At 36.2% G+C, this 25,776-nt stretch overlaps 2 protein-coding genes and 1 pseudogene across 2 annotated transcripts in view; 2 read left to right on the forward strand and 1 right to left on the reverse strand.

Moving 5' to 3' along the window:
* The window catches only part of LIPN (lipase family member N), a 20,135-nt gene extending 13,879 nt beyond the window's left edge, over positions 1-6,256 (forward strand). The window contains exons 8-10 of the mRNA XM_017510109.2: positions 1,616-1,687; positions 2,236-2,307; positions 5,885-6,256. Of these exons, the coding sequence (XP_017365598.1) occupies positions 1,616-1,687; positions 2,236-2,307; positions 5,885-6,118 (378 nt within the window). The 3' untranslated portion in view covers positions 6,119-6,256. The remainder of the gene's footprint in view (positions 1-1,615; positions 1,688-2,235; positions 2,308-5,884) is intronic.
* A 6,861-nt stretch (positions 6,257-13,117) lies between these two features.
* LOC108290323 overlaps positions 13,118-25,776 on the reverse strand; it is a 17,667-nt pseudogene continuing 5,008 nt past the window's right edge.
* Positions 17,297-25,776, forward strand: part of LIPM (lipase family member M) — a 33,068-nt gene continuing 24,588 nt past the window's right edge. Inside the window, exon 1 of the mRNA XM_037731918.1 lies at positions 17,297-17,362. The gene's annotated coding sequence lies outside the window, so the exon portion shown is untranslated. The remainder of the gene's footprint in view (positions 17,363-25,776) is intronic.

Genomic DNA, 25,776 nt, shown 5'->3' on the forward strand with positions numbered 1-25,776 from the left:
AGAAAGAAAAAAAGAAAGTAATCCCATTTACAATAGCTACACATAAGATAAAATACCTAGGAATAAACCATACCAAAGAAGTGAAAGATTTCTACAATGAAAACTATAAAACACTGATGAAAGAAATTGAAAATGACATTTAAAAATTGAAAGGTATTCCACATTCATGGATTGCAAGAATCAATATTGTTAAAATGTACATACTATCCAAAATAATCTACAGATTCAATGCTATTCCTATCAAAATACCAATGGTGTTCTTCACAAAAATAAAATTTTAAAAAGCCTAAAATTTATGTTGAACCATGAAGGTAGATGTCTGCTATACGTAGAAGATTAAGTACTCAACAAAACTTGAATATGAAGACTGAGGAAGTGAATAGGCAGCTTCATTCTTCCATTCCCTGGTGAAATTTAGGAAACAGATGTTTTATAGTGGGTAGCAGTTCCTTATGTGTTTTCAATCAGCCATAACTTACTTCAGTTAATCTGAATTTATTTCATTTGAATATATTGCATTAAAAATAAAATCCTGAAAAAGGAGAGAAGCACATATAAGCCTTGATCTTATTTCACATATTCCTTCCTTTGTGGGTGACTTTTGTTTGAAATAAAACTCACCACTTAACCTGGAAAATAACAGGACAGGATGGAACGGAGATGGGAACCCCTCTTTATGAAGAAGCAGCAGTCCTGTTTCTATCACCTGTTGGTTTTCTCTTATTAAGAATTCAAGAAGAAGGAGGAAGAAGGGTTCACATCTGCAGACTGGTGTGGTTGAGTAATTGTCTCTACTGTATTCCAAATAGCAGCCAATGAGGCTGTTACAGTGAAGGCAGTCCCAAATAACTGTTCTCTATCCCTATTCTCTAAGAAGCTAAATTGTGTTAGACTGAAAACCATAAAAAAAAAAAATTGTTCAAAGTTGGCTTGTTCAAAAGTAAAGATTTGTAATAGTTTATCTTAATTAGATTCATTATTTTTTAAGACATAGAATTATGACTACTATTTTATAATTTTTGTCTTCATAATGTTTACAAAGATTGAAATAATCTTTGGGAAAAATGGCTTTTAGCTTTACATTTGCAATATTTTATTTTATTCCCATAAAAGACTAGTAAATTGGTAGTATGACTTTTAATATGTTCATTTAATAGATGAAAAAATAGAAACTCAAAGATGCTAAATGTGGTGGACAAGTTCGCAAAGTGGATCATTAAGGACAACAGGGCCTGAGCTCTGGTTTTTTAATCTAATCTGTGGCAGTGCACCTGAATGTGCAAGCATGCATCACCCCCACACTTGCACATAGAACCTTTCCTAGTTATTTTGATCCATGATGACTATTACTATTCCTTCTACCTCAAAATAAACAAATTATCTTACGGATTTGGAGCTGGTGCAGGTTTGCTGTCAAGCAACCCATTCCATTAGTCAGTTTACGGTCATTCAATTATTGATATAAATGGCATATTTATCTAGATAATTCTACCTCATTATTTTCAAATCCCCAGTTTTGTTTGCTAATTGTGTGCATCATTTTTCTCTGATTCTGAAAGGCAAAATTTATTTTGTTTGGCGATTGTTGCTGTAATATGAGTTTTATTTCCTTTAGAGTCGAATGGATGTGTATATGTCACATGCTCCCACTGGTTCATCAATACAGAACATTCTGCATATAAAACAGGTAGAGTCTTAGTCATGAAAAAACCATTCCAATTCTTATTTCCATTATATTTAGAAAAACAGAATTGACCCTGTTAACAGGCCTACCTTAAAAATCTTAAGAGTTTGCTTCCAGTTTGTCCTTGCTGCCATCTTTATGCCTTGATTTCTCTGGAATTTAAGAGAAAGTATTTTGTGGTATAGACCAAGTAGATGACATAAATGAATACCTTCTTAAATCAGGGTTTGTAAAATAGGCCCTGAACTGAACCAAGAGGTAAACTAGGGAAGCCTCAGGAGAACTGAGACTTCTCCAGAGGGAAGCATCTGGGATTTAACTTCTTTCTAATGAGGCTTGGCTTTCCATGAACTTTTTCTTTAAACCAAAGCGGGGGTTATTGCTTGTCTTTCTGTTGAGCCCCACTTGTCATAATTGTAAAATGGTATTTACATTTTTCTGGCGATCCAGGAGCCCTATTTTCTTCCTAGCATGCACTATTTTTCTAAAATTTGCTGTTAGCTGTTATGTCTTACCCTAACTATTCTTTTTCTAAAACACATTTGTTTCAGCTTTACCAATCTGATGAATTCAGAGCTTATGACTGGGGAAATGAAGCCGATAATATGAAACATTACAATCAGGTGAGATATTTACAGTAACCCCAGAATGGCGAATTTGAGAAAGTATAATAAAAAATTATTTGAGTGTGAAAAGAATCCTACCTGTCATTTGGTGGCATTTAACTGATAGAAATTTTGTTTTTAAAAATGTTTAATTTTAATTTGCATTTATTTCAGCAAATTTATAAATAAAAGAATCATATACAAAGAAAATTATATCATGTGTAATCCTTCCATCCAGAGATAACTAGATGTACTAACATTCTGGTGTATTTATTCCAATTTTCTCTGTATTATATTACTTTTATACAACTTTTAATCTATTTTACTTAAGATATAGTAAGAGATGACCAGTGTTACTGAGGGATCTTTTTAATTTTTTTTTCTTTTTGAGACAGAGTATCGCCCTGTCACCCAGGCTGGTGTCAGTGGCACAATCTTGGCTCACTGTAACCTCCGCCTCCCGGGTTCAAGCGATTCTCCTGCCTCAGCAGGAATAACTGGGACTATATGCACACACCACCACGCATGGCTAATTTTTGTATTTTTGAGTAGAGACAGGGTTTCACCATATTGGCCAGACTGGTCTCAAACTCCTGACCTCGTGATCCATCCGCCTCGGCCTCCCAAAGTGCTGGGATTACAGGCGTGAGCCACTGCCCTGCCAAAAAAAATTTTAATGGCTGCATGATAGAAATTGTTTCATAAAAATATTTACAGCATAAATGAATATGTACTTTGTAATACCAACAGAAAAATTAGAATTCCACATGAAAGTTGAATAAGTATCACCCAACATTGAAGACTTGGGTCATAAGGCATCTTTTTCCATATAGCTTTATGACATAAAAATCTGTAGACTCATTTAGCACCGTACTTTTAATTAATTCTGTCACCACCTTTCTGTTCTCACAGCCAGGGACTTGGCTTATAAGTATGAACTAAGCACATGAAATTAAATTGTTTTCAGTGTTTTCCCAGGCTAACATATTTTAAGTTATTTACTGGCACAACCATAGATCAATTATTAATAAATTGTTTCTGAGGATCAAAACAGTCAATCAGACCAGCCAATTTCTCAATAATGAATTGGCTGGTTACAGGAATAGTTCTAATAATCCTTAAAACCACTACAAGAGAAGGACTGTGTATATTTTCTTTATTTTTAAAAATCAGTTTAAGATGCGATTTAAAAAAAAATAACATGTACTAATTTTATGTGTCCCATTCAATGAGTTTTGACAAATATATTTATTTGTGTAACCATACCACAATCTAAATATAGGATGTTTCTATCACCCCTAAAAGTTTTTGGACATGAAACAGTAAGGGACTCTCATTTTGGACTGTACATGTCTGTTTTTTTCCATTATTTTTAATAAATATGTTATATTTATAATTTGTTTACATTTACAAGAGAATGAAACAAAATACGCACACACACTCAAGATCATTGTAGTCAAGTTCTAAAGTATGTGAGAGTGTTAATATCCTTGGAATTTGTCTGCTGTTAGCTGGTCCTACTTGATAGAATTGATGCTCCAAGTCAATCCTATTTTGTGAATTCATCTCATTTGATGGCAATTTTTATCACATTCCCTCCAAAAAAGCTAGTCTCAACAATTTGCCCTCTCCTCAAGTTTGCAGCACCATCTCTGTTCCCACTCTATGTTTTATTGAGTATAAGAGGATTAACCCATGTAAACTCCATGACACCAGGGATTTCTCACCGTTTTGTTCTCCAGTGTTTTCTCACCTGGAAAAGTTCATGAAAATTACTGGACCCTCAATATCTATTTGCTGCATGAAGGAAATTTCTTAACTTTTCTCTTATCTACCTCAAACTGTCTCTATTTTCTTGATTCTTTCCTTCCTTTCTCTATCAGAAAATGATGGTCCTCTTATTTTTTAAGTTATCCCAGTCCTGTGCCCTTGATTCCATCTCTTCTCACTTTCCCTTCTTCCTGGCTCCATTCTCCTGTCCCTTATGAAAAACAGGCAAGACCATCAATTCTATCAAGTTATCATTAGGTCCCTCTGTTCTAATCAACATATTTTCAATATTGCAGAGGGCTTCTTCCACTTACTCCTCAACCTTGTAAAACATAGTTTAGGTCTTCATCTTTTTATTGTAGCTACCCTATTTAAAGTCACTCATGGATTTTAATTGCCAAATTCAGTGGTCTATTTTTACCTTTTGAAATGTGTTATGTTAGTTACAGTCTCCTTGCTACTCAGTCCCCTGACTTGGACTTCCATAACACAATGATCTCTGATTTTTCCTTCTGTTTGTGATTGCTCCCTTTGTCCCAGGCACTGACTACTCCTCTTCCCACCACTCTGAAATGATTAGCATTCCCCAAGGATTCTTCAAAACTCTCTTTCTTCCTTGGAGAAGTCAGCCACACCCATAGCTTCAATTTGGAGCATTTCTACTGCTTGTCTAGATTTATTTCAGGACTTACCTTCAACCTATTCTTTTTTTTCTTTCAGTGACACTTTTCCTTGCTTTAATATTTGTTGTTTTTTCTGCTTTTGAAATGAATGTTTAATTACAAAATACCAAACTACACTCAAAAGAGGGTGAAGAAAAAGCCAGCCATTGGTGCAGCATGGAGAACCCCACAAGTAAGGACAGATAGCAGCAGCAGGTGGTGAGAGGTGGGAGGTGATGGGAGCAGTGGTTACAAATGTTCACAGGAAGCTTAAACTATCCAACAGGTTGTGCCCTAATGTTAGCACAGGTTAGACTAGTTACTACCTTGCTGCGTGGCCTCAGTGTGTTTGGGTTCAGATTCTACACAGCAATACAATTTCTTCCAGTTAGGAGTTCTTGGCTTGCACTGATCACAGCATGATTGGAGGATACTGGACCAGTCTTGCTAGTTTTTCAAAATGCTGTTGTAGACATGGTAGATGCATTGAGAGACTTCAGGAGCTCTACACTTCAGTGACAGTGTATAATTGGGGTTTCCTGGCTGGACATGTAGCTTGGCCAAAATCCAAGGTGATCCCACTAACTGTTGCCCATACAATAGTCTGAAGACAGACCTCTGAGAAATGACCCTTCCTTGTCCCCCTAACTTTCAAAACATGTCCAAATTTCCTAGCCTGACATTCAGACCTTGATTATCTGCCTCCAAGTTTATATCCTACTATCTTCCTTTACATATTATTTTCCCCAGGTACATTGGAAAGCTTGCCATTCCTGATCACAGCCTACAAACTCTTCCTGCTTCCCACCCACCCCCATTTCTGCCTGTCAAAATGCAACCTTCCCTCAAGAGTCATTTCACATGACTCCTCTTTTTATGAAGCCTTCAGGTAGAAATAATTTTTTTGTCTTTACTTTCATTTTATTTTGGGAGTGTTTATGACATTTAACGTATCATACTTTGTATACAAATATTTGTTTAGCTATATTACCTTGCACCCTCTTTAGCAAACTTCTTGAAGGTAGAGATCATTGTATGTTTTCTTCCTATGTCTCTTGGTACCTAACAGAACTATGGCCATAGTCCATATTTATTTAGCAGCCTTTGTAGTTATTGCTTTGAGGAGCTTCCTCTCACGAATGTCCTTGCTCTCTCTCCCACAGATTCGTCCCCCTATGTATGACCTGACTGCCATGAAAGTGCCTACTGCTATTTGGGCTGGTGGACATGACGTCCTTGTAACACCCCAGGATGTGGCCAGGATACTGCCTCAAATCAAGAGTCTTTATTACTTTAAGCTATTGCCCGATTGGAACCACTTTGATTTTGTCTGGGGCCTCGATGCCCCTCAACGGATGTACAGTGAAATTATAGCTTTAATGAAGGCATATTCCTAAATGCTATACATTGCATTTACTTTTCAGTCAAAAGTTGCTTCCAAGCCCATAAGGGACTTTAGGAAAAATGCTAACCAAGAATGAGGTCATCCTCCAACACCCTGGGGGAGAAGCATAATGAAGTTTGTTTTCCAAATTCATTGTGTTAGTGTTATTTATGTTTAGAGACATCTTTGCATGGGACCATCTACAGGTCCTTATAAACAATGAGGCAGATTGGGCAAAAAGATAAATAAGTTGCTATTCTATTTGGTATTTAACTCGAATTAAATTATAATTTTTAGTGTATACCATGAAGTATAGAAATGTCTGAAATTTCAAAGGAACAGTGAAATTCCATTAAGGTCCTATATGGAAACATCTATGGTCATTTTATTTATATGGGTTGCTAGGGCAATGAATAGAGTGTGCGATTAGGAGGCGGGCCTGTAACTTCTTTATAAAATTTTTTTAGGTATCCTGAAGATGTACTAGACATTTTTACTTTTTTAGGTATTTTCAACATCAGAAATTCAAAAAAGTCCCCAAAGATTCTTCCAAAGAAGTCACAGCCTCTTATAATCTTATCCCTGGCTATCTGGGTAAATGAATTCTTGAACTCATAATAGGATACATGTATAAAATCTTCCTTATTGCAGCAGAAATAAATGGGGCAGCATCTATAGATCAATATAATTTTATAATCATAGGAAGGCTTGTTTAGCATGTAATGCCCCCTTTACAGGCTTTGTGTTCTTTGAGGGGTTTGAACATTCCGTGGAAACTGACAGATAGGAAACTGACAATGAAAGGTTAAGCTAAAGATGGAAGCAGAAAGTACAAGGCTAGATAGTCTCTAAACATTAAGGTTGTTCTTCCTTCATCTTAAAAGCAGTGGAAAGCCACAAAAATATTTTTACCTAAGGGAAGCCTGATCACCATATTTTTGTAAATATCACTTTGGCTGCTGTGTAGAAAACGGATTAGAAGACAACAACAAAAGATGCTGAGCAAGTCTGTAAATCTGATCAAGTGTTCTGATGCAGGCTGATACCCGTCTTCTGTGCTCTCTGAGAGAGATGATGGTTGGAAAATCCAGAACCAGTTCCATCATACTGCCCTGCCCTGCTGGCAAATCTACAGCCTGCTGGCCCCTGGAGACATTCTTCTCTCAAAACTAGCATTAACTAATTTAATGTGTATGTATTGATGGGGAATAATGGTCACCATGAAAACCAGGTGGTAATATGGAAAAATACCTATGATATAATGTTATGTGATGAGAAGAAAATGGAACTGGTAGAACTATGTGATCCCAAATATATACAAATATTAAAACAATTATATGACTTTATAAAACATTTGTATAAAATAAAAACAAGTCATAAAAAATAAAATTAGTTGTGTCAGGGTAGTCACATGATGAGTGATTTATAGTTTAAAATTTTTAATATAGTAATGATATAATGTTACAACTTATCTAAATCTCACAAACTTAATATTCAATAAAGGAAGATAGACATAAAAGATGTAGGCTAAATAATTGATGGCTCTAGAAGCCTTAAAAAGTTTATTTTTAGGAGGAGAATCCTGCATTGGAGGCCTCTAGGGTCCAGAAAAATGTCCTAATACTAGAGCTAGGTGCTAGTCAGATTAATTATAATACATTTCATTATTTTATCTGAAATACCAAGATCACTTCCAAGCAGGAATGGAGTCTAGCAATACTTTACTGATGGGGAACTTGGCCACATACTTGTAATATGAGTTTTTGGATATGTTGACAATGTTTCTTCTTTTATTTTTCTTACTTATACAAAGCAAGAAACTTGGCTCACAACCTTGTAACAGACTTACCAGGTTACTCTAGTTTCTCAGACCTCAAGATCCCATTACTATTTTTAATAGAACAAGGTAAATAATAACATTAATGTAATTCAATATAAATTCATGTCAAATGTAAATTCTGACTCTGAACTCTGGTGAATTTCCTTCAAATGATATAATCAATTTCAGAGAGGCAAAGTCTTGCTCAAATGATGGCCTTTCTGAGAATCATTAACCGAAGAACAAGAAAAGGATTTCACCATCAGGGATTTGTTCAACTTTAATCACCTCTACATTCTCCTCTCATAGGAAGGTTACTCACATCTTCCAAAGTCTGGCCACAATACCACCAGTTTTGAAACGTTTTCTCTGAACTATATGCCCTAGAATTACTGTTCCTTTTTCTAAATCACTTTTTATTATGCTTCCGAATTATCTTTTTGAAGAGTGTTGTGTAAGTCTACCTCCCTAATAAATCTTAAGTAGCTTGAAAGCAGAAGAAATTAGATATAGAACTGTCCATTACCACACTAATTTCACTCTTGCTATTCCTTGATGGCCCACAACCACCACCACCAACCCCAGCTCTCCTTGAACTTGATCCCTGACAACCACTTATCTGTTCTCTGTCACTATAATATCTTATAAATAAAATCATGGAGTGTGTTGCCTTTGGATATTGGCTTCTTTCGCTCAGTATGATGTCCTTGAGATCGATCGAAGTTGTTGCATATATCAAGTTTGTTTCTCCCTATTGCTGAGTGGCATCCCATGGTATACATGTACCACAGTTTGTTTAACCATTCACTCACTGAAAAACATGTGGGTTATTTCCAAGTTTCGGCTTTATCTTTTTGACTTTTCACTGCTTAGTGACATGTCTTGAAAATAAAAATACTCAGTTCAGATTTGAATTAATTTGAATTAATTGCAAGTCCCACCCAAAGCTAAGTTTTCTGTGCTAACACCTTCTGTCATCTGTACACTGCCTGAATGGAAAATATGTTACTCAAATCAGAGTTCCCATTGACTTGACTACACAATCCTTCACTCATATTTTAATTTGACATTTAGAGATTGCAAAACAGTGGTGTGGTTCTCATTACATATTAGAGTTCTCATGTGATTTAAGAAGTGCTTTGGAGTAGGGTGAAAACAGATTACTGGTATTTATACCTTGATAGACTATGAAGTCCTTCCTCCGCCATTGTCAAGATGTAACATGTCTTTAGCTCTGTCAAAACCTCCATCAGCATCATCATATCTCCCACAGAGCCAAACCAAATGAAAATAATAATCATAGTAATAACAATAGTATACAATCATAAAAAATTATGTGAAGTATTAATATAAATAAAAGCACCAACAATTTTTAATGTATAGATATAAAAAGGTAAATTCTATAAAAACAGTAAGCTTTCTATGGAGTGCACCTTCAAGAAAGTTTCATAGTTCTCCTCCATTCCATGTCCAACAAGATTGTCCATAAATTCCATCTATGGAGAAATTCTGGAGTCAAATCCTTCTTTTTGTACTTTCTACCCATATTTGCCATTTTAGTTTGTATGTGAATTTCTTTCCTTAACAAAGCAATCAACTTAGCTAAGAAAGATTGTTTATTTGGGATACAATGTGCCCTTAATAAGCTTAATCAAAATTAGCACTTTTATAGTATTTGATAGCACAAAAGGGTGACTGTAGTCAATAATTGTACATTTAAAAATAACTAGGAGTATAATTGGATGGTTTGTAACATGAAGGGTAAAAGTCTGAGGTGATGAATATCCTATTTACCCTGGTGTGATTATACATTGTATGCCTGCATAAAAGTATCTCATATACCCCATAAATATATATATACCTACTATGTACTCCCACAAAAATTAAAAATTAAAAACAAGATAGGCACTTAAAAAATACCTTTTATATCCTGCCACTCTACTCCTACCTCAAAGGAAAGGTCCCTGGAAACTCTAGGTAATGTAGACCCTACGAAAGCATGACATCATCAGTGTGTGGTTCAAAGAGTTCTGAACATTCAAAACAAAAGCAAACAAATCAGTATGAGGATGAAGCCAAGGGAAGATTACTGACCACATGCTCCACAAGACTTGTCTCAGGTACACATGGAACCTGAGAATGTTTAATGTTGTAATGAGATACTTATTCATATCACAAAGTAAGACGTGTATTTTCATAATTATAAAAATGCAAATATCTTAAGTGTAGTGTAATACTCAGTAGCTTCAAGTGGCTTTTTTGGCATTGGCATAATACATATATATTTTCCATAGTTAATTTACATTTATCTAATTTTAACTGTGTCTTCCACTTTTTTAACATACCTCTTAGCCATTTGATATGTTCCAAGTAATTTTTCTCAGGAAGAGATATGTGTTGAATATTGTTTGCACCCTTGAGTGTCTGAGGATTTTTTTTGTTGCCTTAACACAAGAGGTTAAAACATCTTTCTACCACAAAATTCTGTAGATATTTTTCTATTTTCTTCTGTAGTTTAGCATTATAATAGAGTTCTGTAAAGTCACCTTAGTTTTTATATATTTGTAGGTAACCTATTGTGGTTTTTTAAGAAAATAATTAACTTTCTGCTTATATACTTGCTTTATATTATTATGGTTTTGTTTTCTTCTCTATAATGAAAAGAACTTAGCAAGCATATGTTTTCAAAGGTATCCCCCTTGATTTTAATTTTACAGTGAACTCTTTTAGTCTGCAATTATATGTTTCTTTAACCCAAGTTTTCTTCTAGCATGCCTTTGAATATTGATGTGTCCATTCCTTTGTTTTAATCTCGTCAAAGAATCTATTACCTATATGTTTCTTCAATGTCTATCATCTTCTCTGTCATTGTTTTTATCTCTTTGTCTTTTTCTCTGACCTGTGCACTTGGTAATCAAGTTTTTCTCAGAATCACTAATGTACTTTTATGCAATTCTGTCCTTTACAGCCTCCAGTGTTTTTAACTAATAATTTTTAGGGTTTTTTTTTTTCAGTTTTTCTTTATCTTGTCGAAATTTCTTTATCCATTTAATGATTGCATTTTCATTATGAACAATTGCAGAACTGCAAAACCATATAAAATTCATTACATTGAACACCTATATTTACTACCAGGGTTTAGAAATTAAATATTGCAAATGAAGTTTGTCTCGCTGCATTAATTTTGGTACTTTTTCCATGATATTGTTTGTTTCACCTAAATTTATGTATCTTTCTACCTAAGTATATTAATATATATATTAAATTATACATATCCATATATATATGTATTTCTGGATATGTGTATACATAAAATATTACATCTGAAAGCCACCTTTTTAAACATTTTTCTTTTTATTTCATACCATTTTCTTTTTATTTCAGTATATTCTTGTTTCTTATATTTTATTCTGAGTTTTACAAAAACAAACCTTAGCATTAGCTGTTCTAAAAGATGAAAGTACTCCTGCAAGAAGATGCAATATTTTTATCAGCTGTGATTCACATGTGATCAGGTTTAGTGGTAACCACATCCTTCCTGAGTGACCTTTGAAGATCATCCACCATCTCACCATAGGCTGGTAGCCATATTTCTCAGCTTACTCCACATGTTTTCTTCCCTTTCCAGAATGGGAAAAGCCTGTGATTGGGAGTCAGGTATCTTAATTTCTAAAAGCAAAATCTATATCTGTTTAGTTTATTTGATTTTTGGAGGTTTATTTTGTTTTACCTTGAGTGAGTCATATTTTCTGGGCCTCATTGTCTTCCACCATAAAACAAAAGAATTTCATTAGATGATTTTTGTTGTTGTTGTTGTCTGCAAATAAGCACCTTATTATCAAATAGTTTAGCATCAGAACAAGATTCCTAATTCCAAAAGAGTTTTATTTATATAATATTATATTGTGAGATACATATTAGAAGAATCTGACACTATGTTTCATTCCAGTTTCTCTTTTGCAATTGGGTAACTTGCTTTGATCTAAAAAGTATAAATTTTCATTCCTGTAATCCCAGCACTTTTGGAGGCCAAAGCAGGCAGATCACTTGAGGTCAGGAGTTCAAGACCAGCCTAGCCAACATGATGAAACCCCACCTCTACTAAAAATACAAAAAATTAACCAGGCATGGTGGTGCATACCTGTAATCACAGCTACTCAGGAGGCTGAGGAAGAAGAATCCCTTGAACTTGGGAGGCAGAGGTTGCAGTGAGCTGAGATTGCACCACTAAACTCCAGTCTGGGCAACAGGGCAAGAGTCCATCTCTAAGCAAATAAATAGTATAAATTTATCTCATGCTTATTAATGCTGTCCATGAAATATAAGTATTAGTTCCTTTTCAGATAGTGCTTTATAATTATACTAGTGACAGATTTAAAGACTTATTTAATAGTGACATGGAAGTCAACTACAAGCAAAACATATAGTCATCTTTACTTACACAGGCAAATCCCTCTTAACACAGAGAAAAGGACCTTATGTCATTATGTCAGGCAGATCAGTCCAGGGATTTCATTCAAAAATAATACTTTATACTCAATAATCCTGTGTGAGAAATGACTCAGGGTAAACAGAAAATCAAAATTAGCCCTTGGATCTTGGACAATTTAATAGCCAAGGCCTTTTGGTGAATTGTAATTAATGCTCTAAATTAGCTACTATTTCTCAGAAAGATGTACCAGAAGAATAAGAACTTCAATAATTACAGAGTAGTTTAGATTTATTTTGTGCAAGTTATTCCTTCATTCAGTACTCCACAACTAAAGCTATTATCTGGGCATACTAAAGATTTATAATAAATTGAATGCCTACTATATGCAAGGAACCATGCTGGGTACTGAAAATGTGGTAGTAACAGCACTTTTTATCTGGCTGTCTATGTGTTATCAGCCTGCTGAATAATGGAACATTTGGGCCAGAATAGCATATACTGAGACCAGGGTACAAAAGATATTTGGCTTAAGTGATGCAAAAGAGGAAATGGTAAATAAGATTTTTTTTTTCCTTGACCTTACTTACATCTGATCAGAGTATTCAATGCATTCTACATAAACTCTGGATTTAGGCAGATGGAGATTACCATCATCCTTCTTTTGGCAGATGTAAGTGCTCAGTCAAATGTAACTCTTCATACGTTCTATTAATTCAAGAGAAATTATTTATCTCTGGCTTTTGCAGGGGAAACAGAAAGCTTCAGAAACTCCTTCTCTGAAGATGGGATCCATTTTTAAAGGCTTTAACTCTGCTTTCTTTGCTGATAAAGTTCTTCAGGAGATCATGGTCCATTTATGCAAAGCCTGACATTTGTTACTATAGTCAGATGGTTTATGCAAAATCTGAAGTAGAATTCTTCCAAATCACAGGCATCATACTTCACAGCAGCTGAGAGCAGAGTGATTGCATTCTGCTCGCAGATGCCTTGCTTGATAGTTTGTTGGGAGAACTTTTTTCAAATAATTTTCTTTATAAAATGTAGTCAAGTCGAGAAATCCTACTACCTCCTCAGGACTGATGCTGTCTGTGTACAGGTATTCCAGGAATGCCCAGTAAACAGAATATGAAAATTTTTACATTATTTACATTTTTACAATATAATCCTCATTGCCTTCCAACAGTGAATGAAAATGCTCACATACACCAAATTTTGAGAAGGACTTTATGTGCATAAATGTATTTTCCATCGACCACAAATCTCAAGACTGCAGTGTCCAGGTTGTCAGATTCCTTCTTTAGTGATTCAGGTACTGTGGGATGGGGTTCACAGAGAGGAGGCGCCATGTGATAACAGGAGCAGCAAAGCAGGCAAATGCATCATCACTGCAGAAGTGGGTGAGGTGAGGGAGGATTGCCAACTGGCCCTGGCACTGGCCCCACATGTATGCCTGCCCACCCTGGGTCTGGCCCTGGCACTGGCCCCACATGTATTCCTGCCCACCCTGGGTCTTGGCAGCAGATATGTGGGAAGAGTGACAGACTGCAATCTCTATAATCCTGTCCTTTTCCACAATGATGAAGGTGGGATAGGAATGGTTGCTTTTATTGCCAGTGCCCAACTGCTCATAATTGGCACCCCAAGGATATGCTTGGCCTTCATCTGTTCATACTAACGTGTGTCTGTAGGCATAAGCAGCCTTCTCAGTGTCCACTGCCACCATGGAGCACACCTGTCCATGTGTTGTGTTCACAGCCTCTTTGTTCTGTGAGTAGCCAGTGACTCTTTGAGCCACTGGCTGATTAACTGTTGATTCAGATCTTACATGGCTAGAGTTATTATAAACCAAGGTAAATACCTCTCCATCAGATATTAGCACCAAAGAATGGTGAGACTCATAGGCAACTTAAATGACTTGTTTGACAAATTAGTGGAGAAGCCATGATTAGTTGTTCCAGTGCCCGGCTGGCTATAGGCCTTATAACCCCCAAGTAAAGACTTCTTTTGTTGCAAGGACAATGTGTATACCACTCCCACAGCTGAGGCTGGCTATCTTTTTGCCACTTAAAGAATCCAGTCTCTGAGGTTTGATGGTGCTCTGGATATTACCTAACCCCAAACAGTCACAGTAGTTTGTGCCAGGCACAAAAATCTCATCACTTACTGTAGGATATAAAACTTCATGATCAGCACTGCCAAAGACACAAGCCTGATGAATTAACTGCAGTTCTTCCTCAGAAAAAAAGGTTGAAAAAATAAAAAGGCCACTTTCCCACATCTGACTTATGCAAAGATGACAGAGTAGCCTGTACTGACTTTCAGGGATTTCCTACCATTATTACATTTTGTATGTAATAAAGTAATTTTATTGCTGATTCTGTGAATCCATTCATTTATTTTATGACCTTGCCACTTTCTTCCTAAAGAAGATGAAGTTATTCCATATGGACTCAGTCTTGGGCAGTTCCTTGGTCAACTTTTCTCTGGAATTGGAAAGTTCCAAATCACTGTTAAGAGTAGACTTCTCAAGTTTTAGCTCCACTGAAGAATGTATGATCTGCTAAGCTGGTTGTTACAAATTCTGGAGCCTAGTATTCAGTCATCTTTAATCCTGTCCTTTTTAGTTCTTTGTAAAGTTGTCTTCTAGAACAAAGTTAATGTGACTCAGTACAGCCTGAGCCATGTCCACTCTGCCTCCTGGGCCACTGCCTGGATTTTTTTTAACGCTAAATATTAATGAGTCTAACAATATACTGATCTGCCCAATACAGTAGCCACTAGCCATATATGGCTATATTAATTTAAATTTTAATTAATTCAAATCAAATAAATTTAGTCCTCAGTCTTAGTCACATTTTATATGCTTGATACTTCATGTAACTAGTGGTTATGGCACACATATGAAATATTTCCATCACTGCTGTCTGTTGGACAGCTCTGGATAAAGCTCTAGGAAGAAGCTGCTGAGTGAGATGGGATAATCTACAGCTGAAGCAGGACATATTGACACAGAGCTTGATTAGTTCAATTAGTTTCAGACTGGGAGAAACACCTAAGGCAAAAGCCTCTGAAATCAGTTTATCGTAGGGGAAGCTTATCAACATTGCAACCAGACAGCACTCAAAGAAAATGTCTGCTACTTACAAGCTATATGATCTCAGGCAAGAAACTTAGTCTCTCTGAGACTCAGTTTGCACTTTTGAAAAATGGAAATAAGAAAACCAGCCTTATCACTTTAGCATTAATTGTATAGTAGCACCTAAAGTGTTGGTGATGGTAAGGCCCCCACCCTAAATGCTTCTTGAGAAATTCTTGGCAAAGTTTCTGAAGAAAAACTATCTTCACCATTGAGAGTTTCCTGATCTTCCCTATTCTCACTCTATTCCATCCTCTGCTTCCAACTAAAAGGATCACCTCTCTGTCTGAACACCATAGCACTTTATTGTTCCTTTTTCTATGGATCCATCCCTTTTCTACCTTTAACTGCTCTGACTTGTAGTCCTCTACCAGAGATGGGCCACATGAATGCAGGGACTTGCCTTAACTCTCAGCAAACCTTGCAAGGAGATTGCATATAACCAATGACCAATATACAATGCCCCAGAGATTTTTCCATTGTCAATTTTTATTTTTCATGAATAAAAAGGATAGTACCTCTCCCTGTCTTACTGGTTCACCCTATACCCCTGTAGAGAATGAACTATCAAAAGAAGCAGGAAGAAAATAGTATCACATTCCTCAAGAGATGCCTCATGAAGAGCTAAGGGAGGGAGCACAGTCATCCCCAAACAGCATGACTCTTCCCTAATCTTAAGTAGAGCAGTGTTCTCCTATGACAATATTTCCCAAACTTTCATCATTCACATTCCTCATTCACAGTGTTTGCCAAATCTGCATGCTACCAATAATATTATTTATTTTAAAGTTTAAAATTGATTCACTAGTTCACTTTTTAAGAGAAATTTTATGCAACTATCCCGTAAATAAGAAAAAAAAATAAAGTATCATTTGCCAAAACTTGAAGGTAACCATAACATAATAAAAAAGAGATGACTGATAATAAAGTAGATAGATGCCATGACTAGCCAGTGCACCTAAGTTTAATATCTGCGTTCTTTTTGTTAAATGTATGCTGTTTGTTTGAAAGGGAGATCAGCAAGTGCTAGAAACAATGACATAACCCAAACCAGACTTCCTCCTTGATGTGCTCAGAAGACTGAAGGAAACTTGACAGGGAGACTGTAATAGGATGAATAATGGCTCCCAAATATGTCCACATTCTAATCTCAGGAACCTGTAAATGTTACTTTATATGGGAAAAGAAACTTTGCATATGTGATTAAACTGGGATTTTGAAGTGAGGAGCTCATCCTGGGTCTTCTGGGTCTGCCCAGTGTAATCACAAGGGTCCTTATAGAAGAGAGGCAAGTAGGTCAAAGTCAGAAAAAGGAGATGTTACAATAGACCTGAGGTTGGAGTGATATACTGGGGCCAAGGAATGCAGGCAGTCTCTAGTAGCTGGAAAACACAAGGAAATGGTTTTTTTTTTCTGGTCTCCAGAGGAATATAGCCCTACCAACACCCTGATCTTAGAATTACAACTTCTAGAATGTAAGAGATTAAATTTATGTGCTGTTTAAGCCACTGAGTTTGTGGAAATTTGTTACAGCAGCAAGAAGAAATGAATACAGAGACTGATTGACATACCATGTTATTCAAGGTCATGTAATATCATGTATCAGCTAAAACCTTCCATAGCCCCAGTGATGTACACCTACACATGGGGACACTGCCTAATGAACGCCAATAGGCAGACAGCTATAGAACAATTTAGGCCTGAGGCAGTGAAGCTGGTTGCTAAGGTGATGGCTGATTATAGGGAAAGCTCTGCATGGCTAACATCCTGTTTCCTCCACTACTTTAGCTTTCCTTTATAGTATAGCATCTGATCTGAGGAAAAGCCATTCCAGAATCAGCTCTCCTTCAACAATGGACTCTGCATTTAGGTAAGTCATATCTATGGCTCTTTCCACTCCTAAATTGAACTATTGTTCTGTTAGATTAAAATAGATTTGGCAATACTTTCTTAAATTAAAAAAACTTACTGTACTTTGTCTAATTAAAAAATAAAATCTGCTTATTATGGCCATTTTAGAAAATAGAAACTAACAAAAAAAATAAGTTAATTTCCTTTTCATCCAGAGAAACCTGCTTGGTTAATATTTTGATAGATTTCTCTCTGGTCCCATTTCTGTTCATGTCCATTTATAATTTGAAAAGTATTCAATAAATATTATTTAGCAGCCTTCATTTTCCCTGTTAAAACATATTATGAACACTTTTGCATTACAAAAATATAGAAGTATATTATAATATACTTCTATATTTTTGTAATGACTAATATTTTGTTGTAGACATGAATTATAATTTCTGTAATCAGTTCACTCACATGGATATTTATGCTACTTCTAATTTTTCACCACTTCCTTATAAATATTTTGACTCACTACAGATGGCTCCTAAAAATAAATTTCTGAGTTAGGAGTATTTAAATTTTTTATATAAATTGCTAAATTTCCCATCAGGGAGTTACAAAAATTTACCTATAAAAAAGAATAATTTTAAAGGGAATTAATTACAAATTTTGGTAAATATAAAAGGAAATAAATGGTAAGCTTTTTTGGGGGGTGCGGGAGGGAAGAGCGAAAACCTTTTATTTTGTATTCTTGTGTTAAGCCAGAGAATCTGCTTGCCTTCCTCTTCACCTAATAATCTACTGGAGAAAGAGGGAAGAAAGAGATGCATGGAAATGGAGTAACTTCTTAAAGTAGGAAAAAATAAGTGAGAACATTTTCTCCTAGAACATCTAGATGAATTTAAAAAACACTGCTATGGCCAGGTGCAGTGGCTCCACCTGTAATTGCAGCACTGTGGAAGGCCAAGGCAGGCAGATCGCTTGAGCCCAGGAATTTGAGACCAGCCTCCTGGGTTCAAGAAGCAACATGGCAAAACCTTGTCTACAAAAAAAACACAAAAATTAGCCAGGCACGGTGTCATGCACCTGCAGTCCTAGCTACTTGGGAGGCTGAAGAAGAAGGATCACATGAATATGGGAGATTGATGCTGCAGTGAACCATGATCACACACTGCATTTCAGCCTGTGCAACAGAGTAAGACACTGTCTCAAAAAAAAAAAAAATACAGTAAAATAAAAATAAAATCACTATGAGTATCAGCGTTTTGGGGTGTCCGAAAGGTGTAGTGGATGGGGACAAATCTCATTATGGTGAAATGTAGAAAGTCTTTTAGCTCTGCCTATTTCAAAATTCTCTTGGTACATAGCCAACCAAGGATAGATGTGATGATTTAATCAATGCAGAGAATCAATCTGTGTAGCCTTAAAGTACATTTATGCTTTGGCTGTCTACACAGATTTCTAGATGAGAACATCCAGATCATTCACTTGCTAAGTACTGACATGGAAAAGCCCATAGCATCCACAGCAGCTGAGCACTGGGCCAGCTTGAGCTAAACCCAGCCCCATAAACTGTACTTACTACAGAACGTGGTCTGTTGTGGAGATTACCTGTTCCAGGATTTTTATATATTAATATTTTAACTAAAAATGAGATGGAAGATTTCTAAGTAATCAGCTTTACTTTTATTTTTTTCTATTTGTCTACAAAATGACATTCATCCTAATAATAACAACAATAAATAACGACAACATCTTAAGTAGCTTCCGTACGCCAGACACTGTGCTGTGCATCTCACACATATATTTTACTTAGGCTTTACAATAGTGCTGTGAGGAAGATGCTGTTATTATTGGCCATTTATGAGTGAGCAATCTGAAAATCAGCAATGTGTCCAAGGGCCCATAGCTGGTGCGAGGCAGAGCTGGAATTTGAACCTAGGTCTGTTGAATTCTACTCTTCTCTCCTGTATCTTCTAAGTCAGACTCTCTACTAGGTAACCCTGTGGCTTTAGGCTTCAGTTGGGATTCCCAGGCCCCAAACAAAACCTGCACATCTTTTGCCTGCCTCTCTAGTGGCCCTGGGAAAAAAGTTTTAAAGAAACCCAATGACAGCTGGAGTCTTGGAGTCTTTTCTGATACCCAATTGTTCCATCTTTCCTTAGGTATATTACATATTTGAAGGGGTGGGAGAGGTGGAAACAATTTTCTTGTATATCTTTAAGGGCACTGTTTTTTAAATTGTCTACAAAGTTTCTGGACTTGTTGTATGTTTTATTTTATTTTGTTGGTATATGTTAATGTGATTAAGAATAGGCTCCATTTCCTCCGGAAAAATATGCCAGACATCACAGACAATTAAATAAACATTCTAGGTCAGGAGCTTTTGGGAGAAAGCTCCTGGGAACAGTATATGTCAACATTAGTGACAGGTCAAGGTAGGCAACACACCAGTATGTTCTGGAAATGGAGCTGAGAATCCCAAGGCCTCAATCTAAAAGCCAGAATGCATAAGGAGAGGCAATCTCTGAATACAGAGACACTTACCATTTATTTCTTTTAAAGGGCAAGAGTGAATATTGCTGGGATGTCTCCTGAATGCTATGAGGTACTTGAAAAGGCCTCTTCTTACCCTACTTGCTCTCCCTTTCTCTTTTCATTTCCTTCTGCCCCTTGTTTGCCTTAGCCTCCATCATGCTGAAGCTGATCTTAAACATTTGGGCAACTTGTTTCCCTTTTCTTGGCCCTAATTTATTCATCTAATCTGCCAGGGCTTTTTCAGCCTCAACACAATATAGTTCTGTAATGTGATCACTTTAAAAATCAGAGCAGGACAACAGCAGATTTGCACAACATTGCCCTTCTGCCCCACACCAGCCATGGAAATTGCAGTGCCTGCCTGCCTCTTCAGTGTCTGGGTAATTCTCCCACTATATAGTTCCCCTCTTCTTAAGGGTTTGTGCTGCTTCCTAGCTGATCTTAAACCCTAAATTTGGAAGCCGCACAAGCCTGACCTCCCTCAAAGTACTTCAGGACTAAAATAATCCCCAGCCATTTCTCTGCTTCCTACATCAAAATTTCCAAAATCACAAAGGTTGAAAATATAAGTAGATATTTTCTAATTTTTTAAAAGGACCTAGATATAACATCAGAGGAGAGAAGGATTATAGAAATCGACTTACCCAGTGACATTTTTAGAAGCAAAAAATCTTTTCAAAAAATGCTGCAGAAGCTCCAACACACATAAAATAAATGAGTCACAGTAATATACATTTATCATATACAATTCAAATTTATGATCTTCACATATTACAAAGTACAGTGATAAGGGTGAAGCTACTTTAGTAATCCCCAAAATTAGAAATGAGATTACAAATAACAGAACTTCAGTTATATCCACCTAGGCTTACACTGTAGTGCTCTGTTTTATTTGACTATAGGATATGATAGAATCTGCACAGATGATACAGCTGTTTTTAAACAAAAGTTTTTAAAAACTTCAATTATATAAGATAGCAGAGAAAGTTTTACTTGAAAGTTCTGACAGTGACTATGTGGCCACTGATGTTTTGCAATTTGATAATATATACTTTGGGATTAAAAGTGAAACAAAATGCATCTATATGTGGCATTAGGTGATTCACAGCAATTTCCGATTGGAATTCTGTAGACCAAATCCATGTGATCTTATTCTCTAGTCTTTCCTATATTTGTTTGTTAAATGCAAGCTGGTTTTATGATGCCTAATTAATATTTAAACCCACTTTGAGATTAAAGAAAACTGAACCAACATAAACTATCATTAGCTGTCATAGAAATTAGTAACCGACATGAGTGTGTCTTCAACCTCTGTAGTTTCTCCTTACACCATTTAAAAAACTCAAAGAGGTCATGGTTAGTATGAGTCATCATTTTACTACATTTTTGATGTGGTGAATATAGGAAAATGTTTAACACTAAAAAAACAGTCTTCTTTCACTTTATTTTTATTTTTCGTTCCTTCACTATCCTACTGCAGACATGAATCTTTCAGTTTGTGAGACCAAATTCTTCTCTGGGAAAGGAGCCAAGCTGGGAGAATTTGCAGTATGGGGATTAGAGCATCTCTTCCTGCAGGTAGCATGCCTGTGAGTGTAGCAAAGCACTGGCTCCCACACTCAGCTCACCCTCGGAATCATTTGATTCACCTGATAAAAATACAAAGTCCTGGGGTCCAAACCTGGAGTTTCCTTCAGTGGGTCTGAAGTGGGACCTGAAATCATTACCATTAATTTGGTGCTTCTGATGATTCTCTGACTTTTTTTTTAATAGGAAAGGTAAAGTCATGGTTGAAAATTTGTTTCCACTTGGCATGATTAAAACCAGTGCTTTGAAAAGAACACACAATTATGATATGCAGTTGCTGTCCAGTGGATTCAGGATTCAACATCTGTTCTAGAGTTGGTCATGAAGAACAGGGAGCATTTCATAGAAATGAAGTAACATTGCTCCTGAGACAATGAGAAAAGTTCACATATTTTTCTCACCTGGAAAATGGACATCTACTAATTCATAATGGCAAGCTTACATGAAAACAACTTTTGGAAGACTTATAAACAGATACCAAAATTTAATAATTTAAAATACCTTAAAATGTTTGTATATCTTTATTAATATTTTTAAGACCAATATTCATATACTGTGATGACTCCAAGATTTCTCAACCTCAGCACGATTGACATTTTAGGCCTGATAATTTCTCGTGGGGGCCTGTCCTGTGCATTTTAGAATGTGTAGCAACATTCCCCGCCTCTACCACTAGATGCCAGCAGCACTCGCCTAATTACAAGCAAAAATTTCTCCAGACATTGCCAAATATTCCCTGGCAGGGCAGATCTGCTCCCAGTTGTAAAGCATTGCTCTAGAAAAATCACATAATCTCTCTGGAGCTTCAGATTTCTATAATGTAAGATCAGGGAGTAAAGCAGTATTCATAGCAGTAGAATCCGAAAAGACTAATACAGGTAAAATTAAATAACTGGTTAGAAAAAGAATAATTCAGATTAATGCCAACCCATACTGAAAAATAAATCTCAAGTCATCTAGAATTCCAAATGAAAAAGTAAGTTAAAATATTGAGAAAATATAAAGAATGTATTTAATAGCCTTAGGATAAAGAAGATCTGCCTAAGAAAAACAGAAAACCTGGAAGCTAAAATTGAAAACCTCAAAAGACTTAACTCTATAACATTTTACCACTTCTCTATGATGAAATAGTAACTAAAGAAAGGCAAAATGCAAAATTTTAAAAAGGGAAAAAATATATTTGTAACATTTATAACAAACTGAAGATCAATATTCATAATAAAGAAAAAGCCCAAGCAAATAATTAAAAAAATTTAAAAAGAAACAGAAAACAGGTTAACAATTTGAAAAAGCAATTCATAACAAAAAATTAAATAGCCAAAATACATTAAAAAATTTGAGTCTCTTTATAAGTCAGAAAAATACAAACCAAAACTACAATGAGATATTTTGATCCTATCATATTGGCAAACTTAAAAATATTTGTGAAAATTAATAATAATTTATGAAAGAAGGCATGGAGGAACAGCCATATTTATGCCCTATTTTGTTACATTGGTTCAATCTTTTAGGCACAATTTTGCAGTAGCTGTCAAAATGTGGACTTGCAGATGACTTTTCACCTAATGTTCTACCCCTATACATCTAGTCTATTAAAAACAATTTCATGCAAGGATTAATTGCTACAGTATTGCTTTCTTTCTTTCTTTTTTTTTTTTTTTTTGAGACAGTCTCGTTCTGTTGCCCAGGCTGGAGTGCAGTGGCACGATCTCTGCTCACTGCAACCTCTGCCTCCCGGGTTCAAGCGATTCTTCTGCTTCAGACTCCTGAGTAGCTGGGATTATAGGCATGTGACACCACACACAGTTAATTTTTGTGTATTTTTAGTACAGACAAGGTTTCACCATGTTGGTCAGGCTGGTCTTGAACTCCTGACCTTGTGATCTACCCGCCTCAGCTTCCCAAGGTGCTGGGACTATAGGCGTGAGCCACTGCACCTGGCCAGTGTTGCTTTTAACAGCTAAACATTGCAAGCCAACTAAGGGCTATGATTGATACATCATCATCTAGTGATACATTCATATAAAGTAGCTTTATGCAGTAAATAAAATAAGCCATATTTAAAATATTGAAAAGAAAAGGACTTTTGTGTGATAATGTTTCAGAACTATATATAAATATGTAAATATATACATATATTTTAATAATCTATATGTTAAATATGTTTATCTCTGCATATAAAATTATGTGTATATTTATACACACACAAATCTCTTGAAGCATACACATCAAATGATTCATAGAAATTAATTTCAGGGAGAAAAGTATGTACATCTTATTGTATGTATTTTGTAGTGTTTGAAGTTTTACCACAAATATGTATTTTATAATTTTTAAATTGTATAATTTTAAAATAAATGCAGATATTGAATTAAATGATTTCTAAAATCTATGACTCCAGCCCTAACACACTGTGATTTAATTAATTCTGGTTTAGAAATAACATGGAAAAATTTAGGCTGGGCACAGTGGCTCATGCCTATAATCCTAACACTTTGGGAGGCCGAGGCAGTGGATTGCTGGAGCTCAGGAGTTTGGGTCCAGCCTGGACAACATGGTAAAATCCTGTCTTTACAGAAAATACAAAAATTAGCTGGGCATGGTGGCATGTGCCTGTGGTCCCAGATACTTGGGTGGCTGAGGTGGGAGGATTGCTTGAGCCCAGGAGTTTGAGGAGCTGCAGTGAGCCATGATGGTGCCACTGTACTCCATATTGGATGACACAATGAAACTCTGCCTCAAAAAAAAAAAAAAAAAAGAAAAGAGAAGAAAAGACAATTTAAGATGCCAAAACTGTGTTCATACTACAAGTTCCTTTAAGAAAGAAAAGGCATTATAATTCTTAAAGCACCTGATATATGTTTGTTCCAAATGGTATAGATTTTTGCACTGATCCTCACAGCACCTTATTTTAGTGCTATATTAACTGAGACTCAGAGAGGTTAAGTGGTCTGACCAAGATTATTGGCTCAGAGAGGAAAAGAGCCAAAATTCACACTTGAATCAGTCTGTGGGGAATATTATTGCTGCTCTGTACAGCAGATGTTTTATAGTTCCATGAGTTGATGGAGAAACTCTGGTTTATCTTATAAACTTCAGGGCAGACAGCAAGAGGCCATGGTGGAGTAGCAACTGTCCAGTAGCATAACCATCATGACCTGTATAAAGTAAAATTGCTAAGATGTGGTGGATGCTTATTCTGCACCAGGCCCTGCATCCATACCACACTTAACATTCACAGCAGCCTTACGAGGGAGGTACCATACTGTTCCCATCTTGCAAATGAGGATGCAGGCTCAGCAAAGGTAGGAAAGTTGCCCAAAGTCACATATATAGCAAGTAGTGGAGCTATTGGTCTGACTACTCTTCCCATGTTAATTTCTGCATGCATAGACTAGTGAAGAAATTATTTGCTACTAGCTAGACTTTGGGGAAAAGAAAAACCTTAAAACTGTAAGATGGTAGGTGTTCAAGCATTTTGCAGGCTAATGCTCAGAGTCAGAGATAAGCTTGTTAGTTTACTTTGATATGGAATGGTTTGCAATATTTCAACACTGGAGTTTAGCATATGAAGAACAATCACATGTAGATTGATGTAGTTAAGATACCCATTAAAGTCTAAATGCACATGCAGCCATGTCTGACAAACTGGGAGGGCAAGTAAACCAAATAATCTGAAAACCATTTGCCTGAAGATCTCAGGGCATCTCATGAGATAACTCATGTTAAGAGAAGGAGTAGGTTATAAGCTTGACTCCATACAACAGTTTTGGTCATTATTATAGGCTGGTTCTAACAAAAGCATTGACTCTGACTTTCAGATTGGTTCCATGGCACAGCCCACACGAGAGTAAAGGGTGTAATTTTTAAAACCTGAAAGAATAGTTTTAATAAAACTCAATAACTCAGTTCAACACGGGTAGAACAGCACTATCCTGAAAGCCGTCTCACCTGTAACTCAAAGAGAAAACAGAAGTTCTCCCCAACTTTGCCAAAGGGCTTCATATAACTTTGACATTTCAGATGTTCTAGTAATTCCTCTGTGACAGGAAAGCCAGACACATAGGGCATTCCCAGCATGTCTATCTGGAAACAGTAGACTCCTGAGGAAAAGTGGAAATGAGCACGAATGTCCCCCGGGAGATGGGGACTGCCACATTGATCCAGAGGAAGCAGTGTACGCCCAGCAGAGCAGCAGCAATATCCACAGGCCTGTGCTTGTTGTGAACAATGTGAGACACGAGATGGGGACCCCTGGGGACATTTTGGAGCTTCTCCAAATCTTGATTTAAGTGAGGATTCAGGAGTCAGAATGTACTG

Source organism: Cebus imitator, unplaced genomic scaffold (assembly GCF_001604975.1).
Source record: "Cebus imitator isolate Cc_AM_T3 unplaced genomic scaffold, Cebus_imitator-1.0 Scaffold431, whole genome shotgun sequence".
NCBI lineage: Eukaryota > Metazoa > Chordata > Mammalia > Primates > Cebidae > Cebus > Cebus imitator.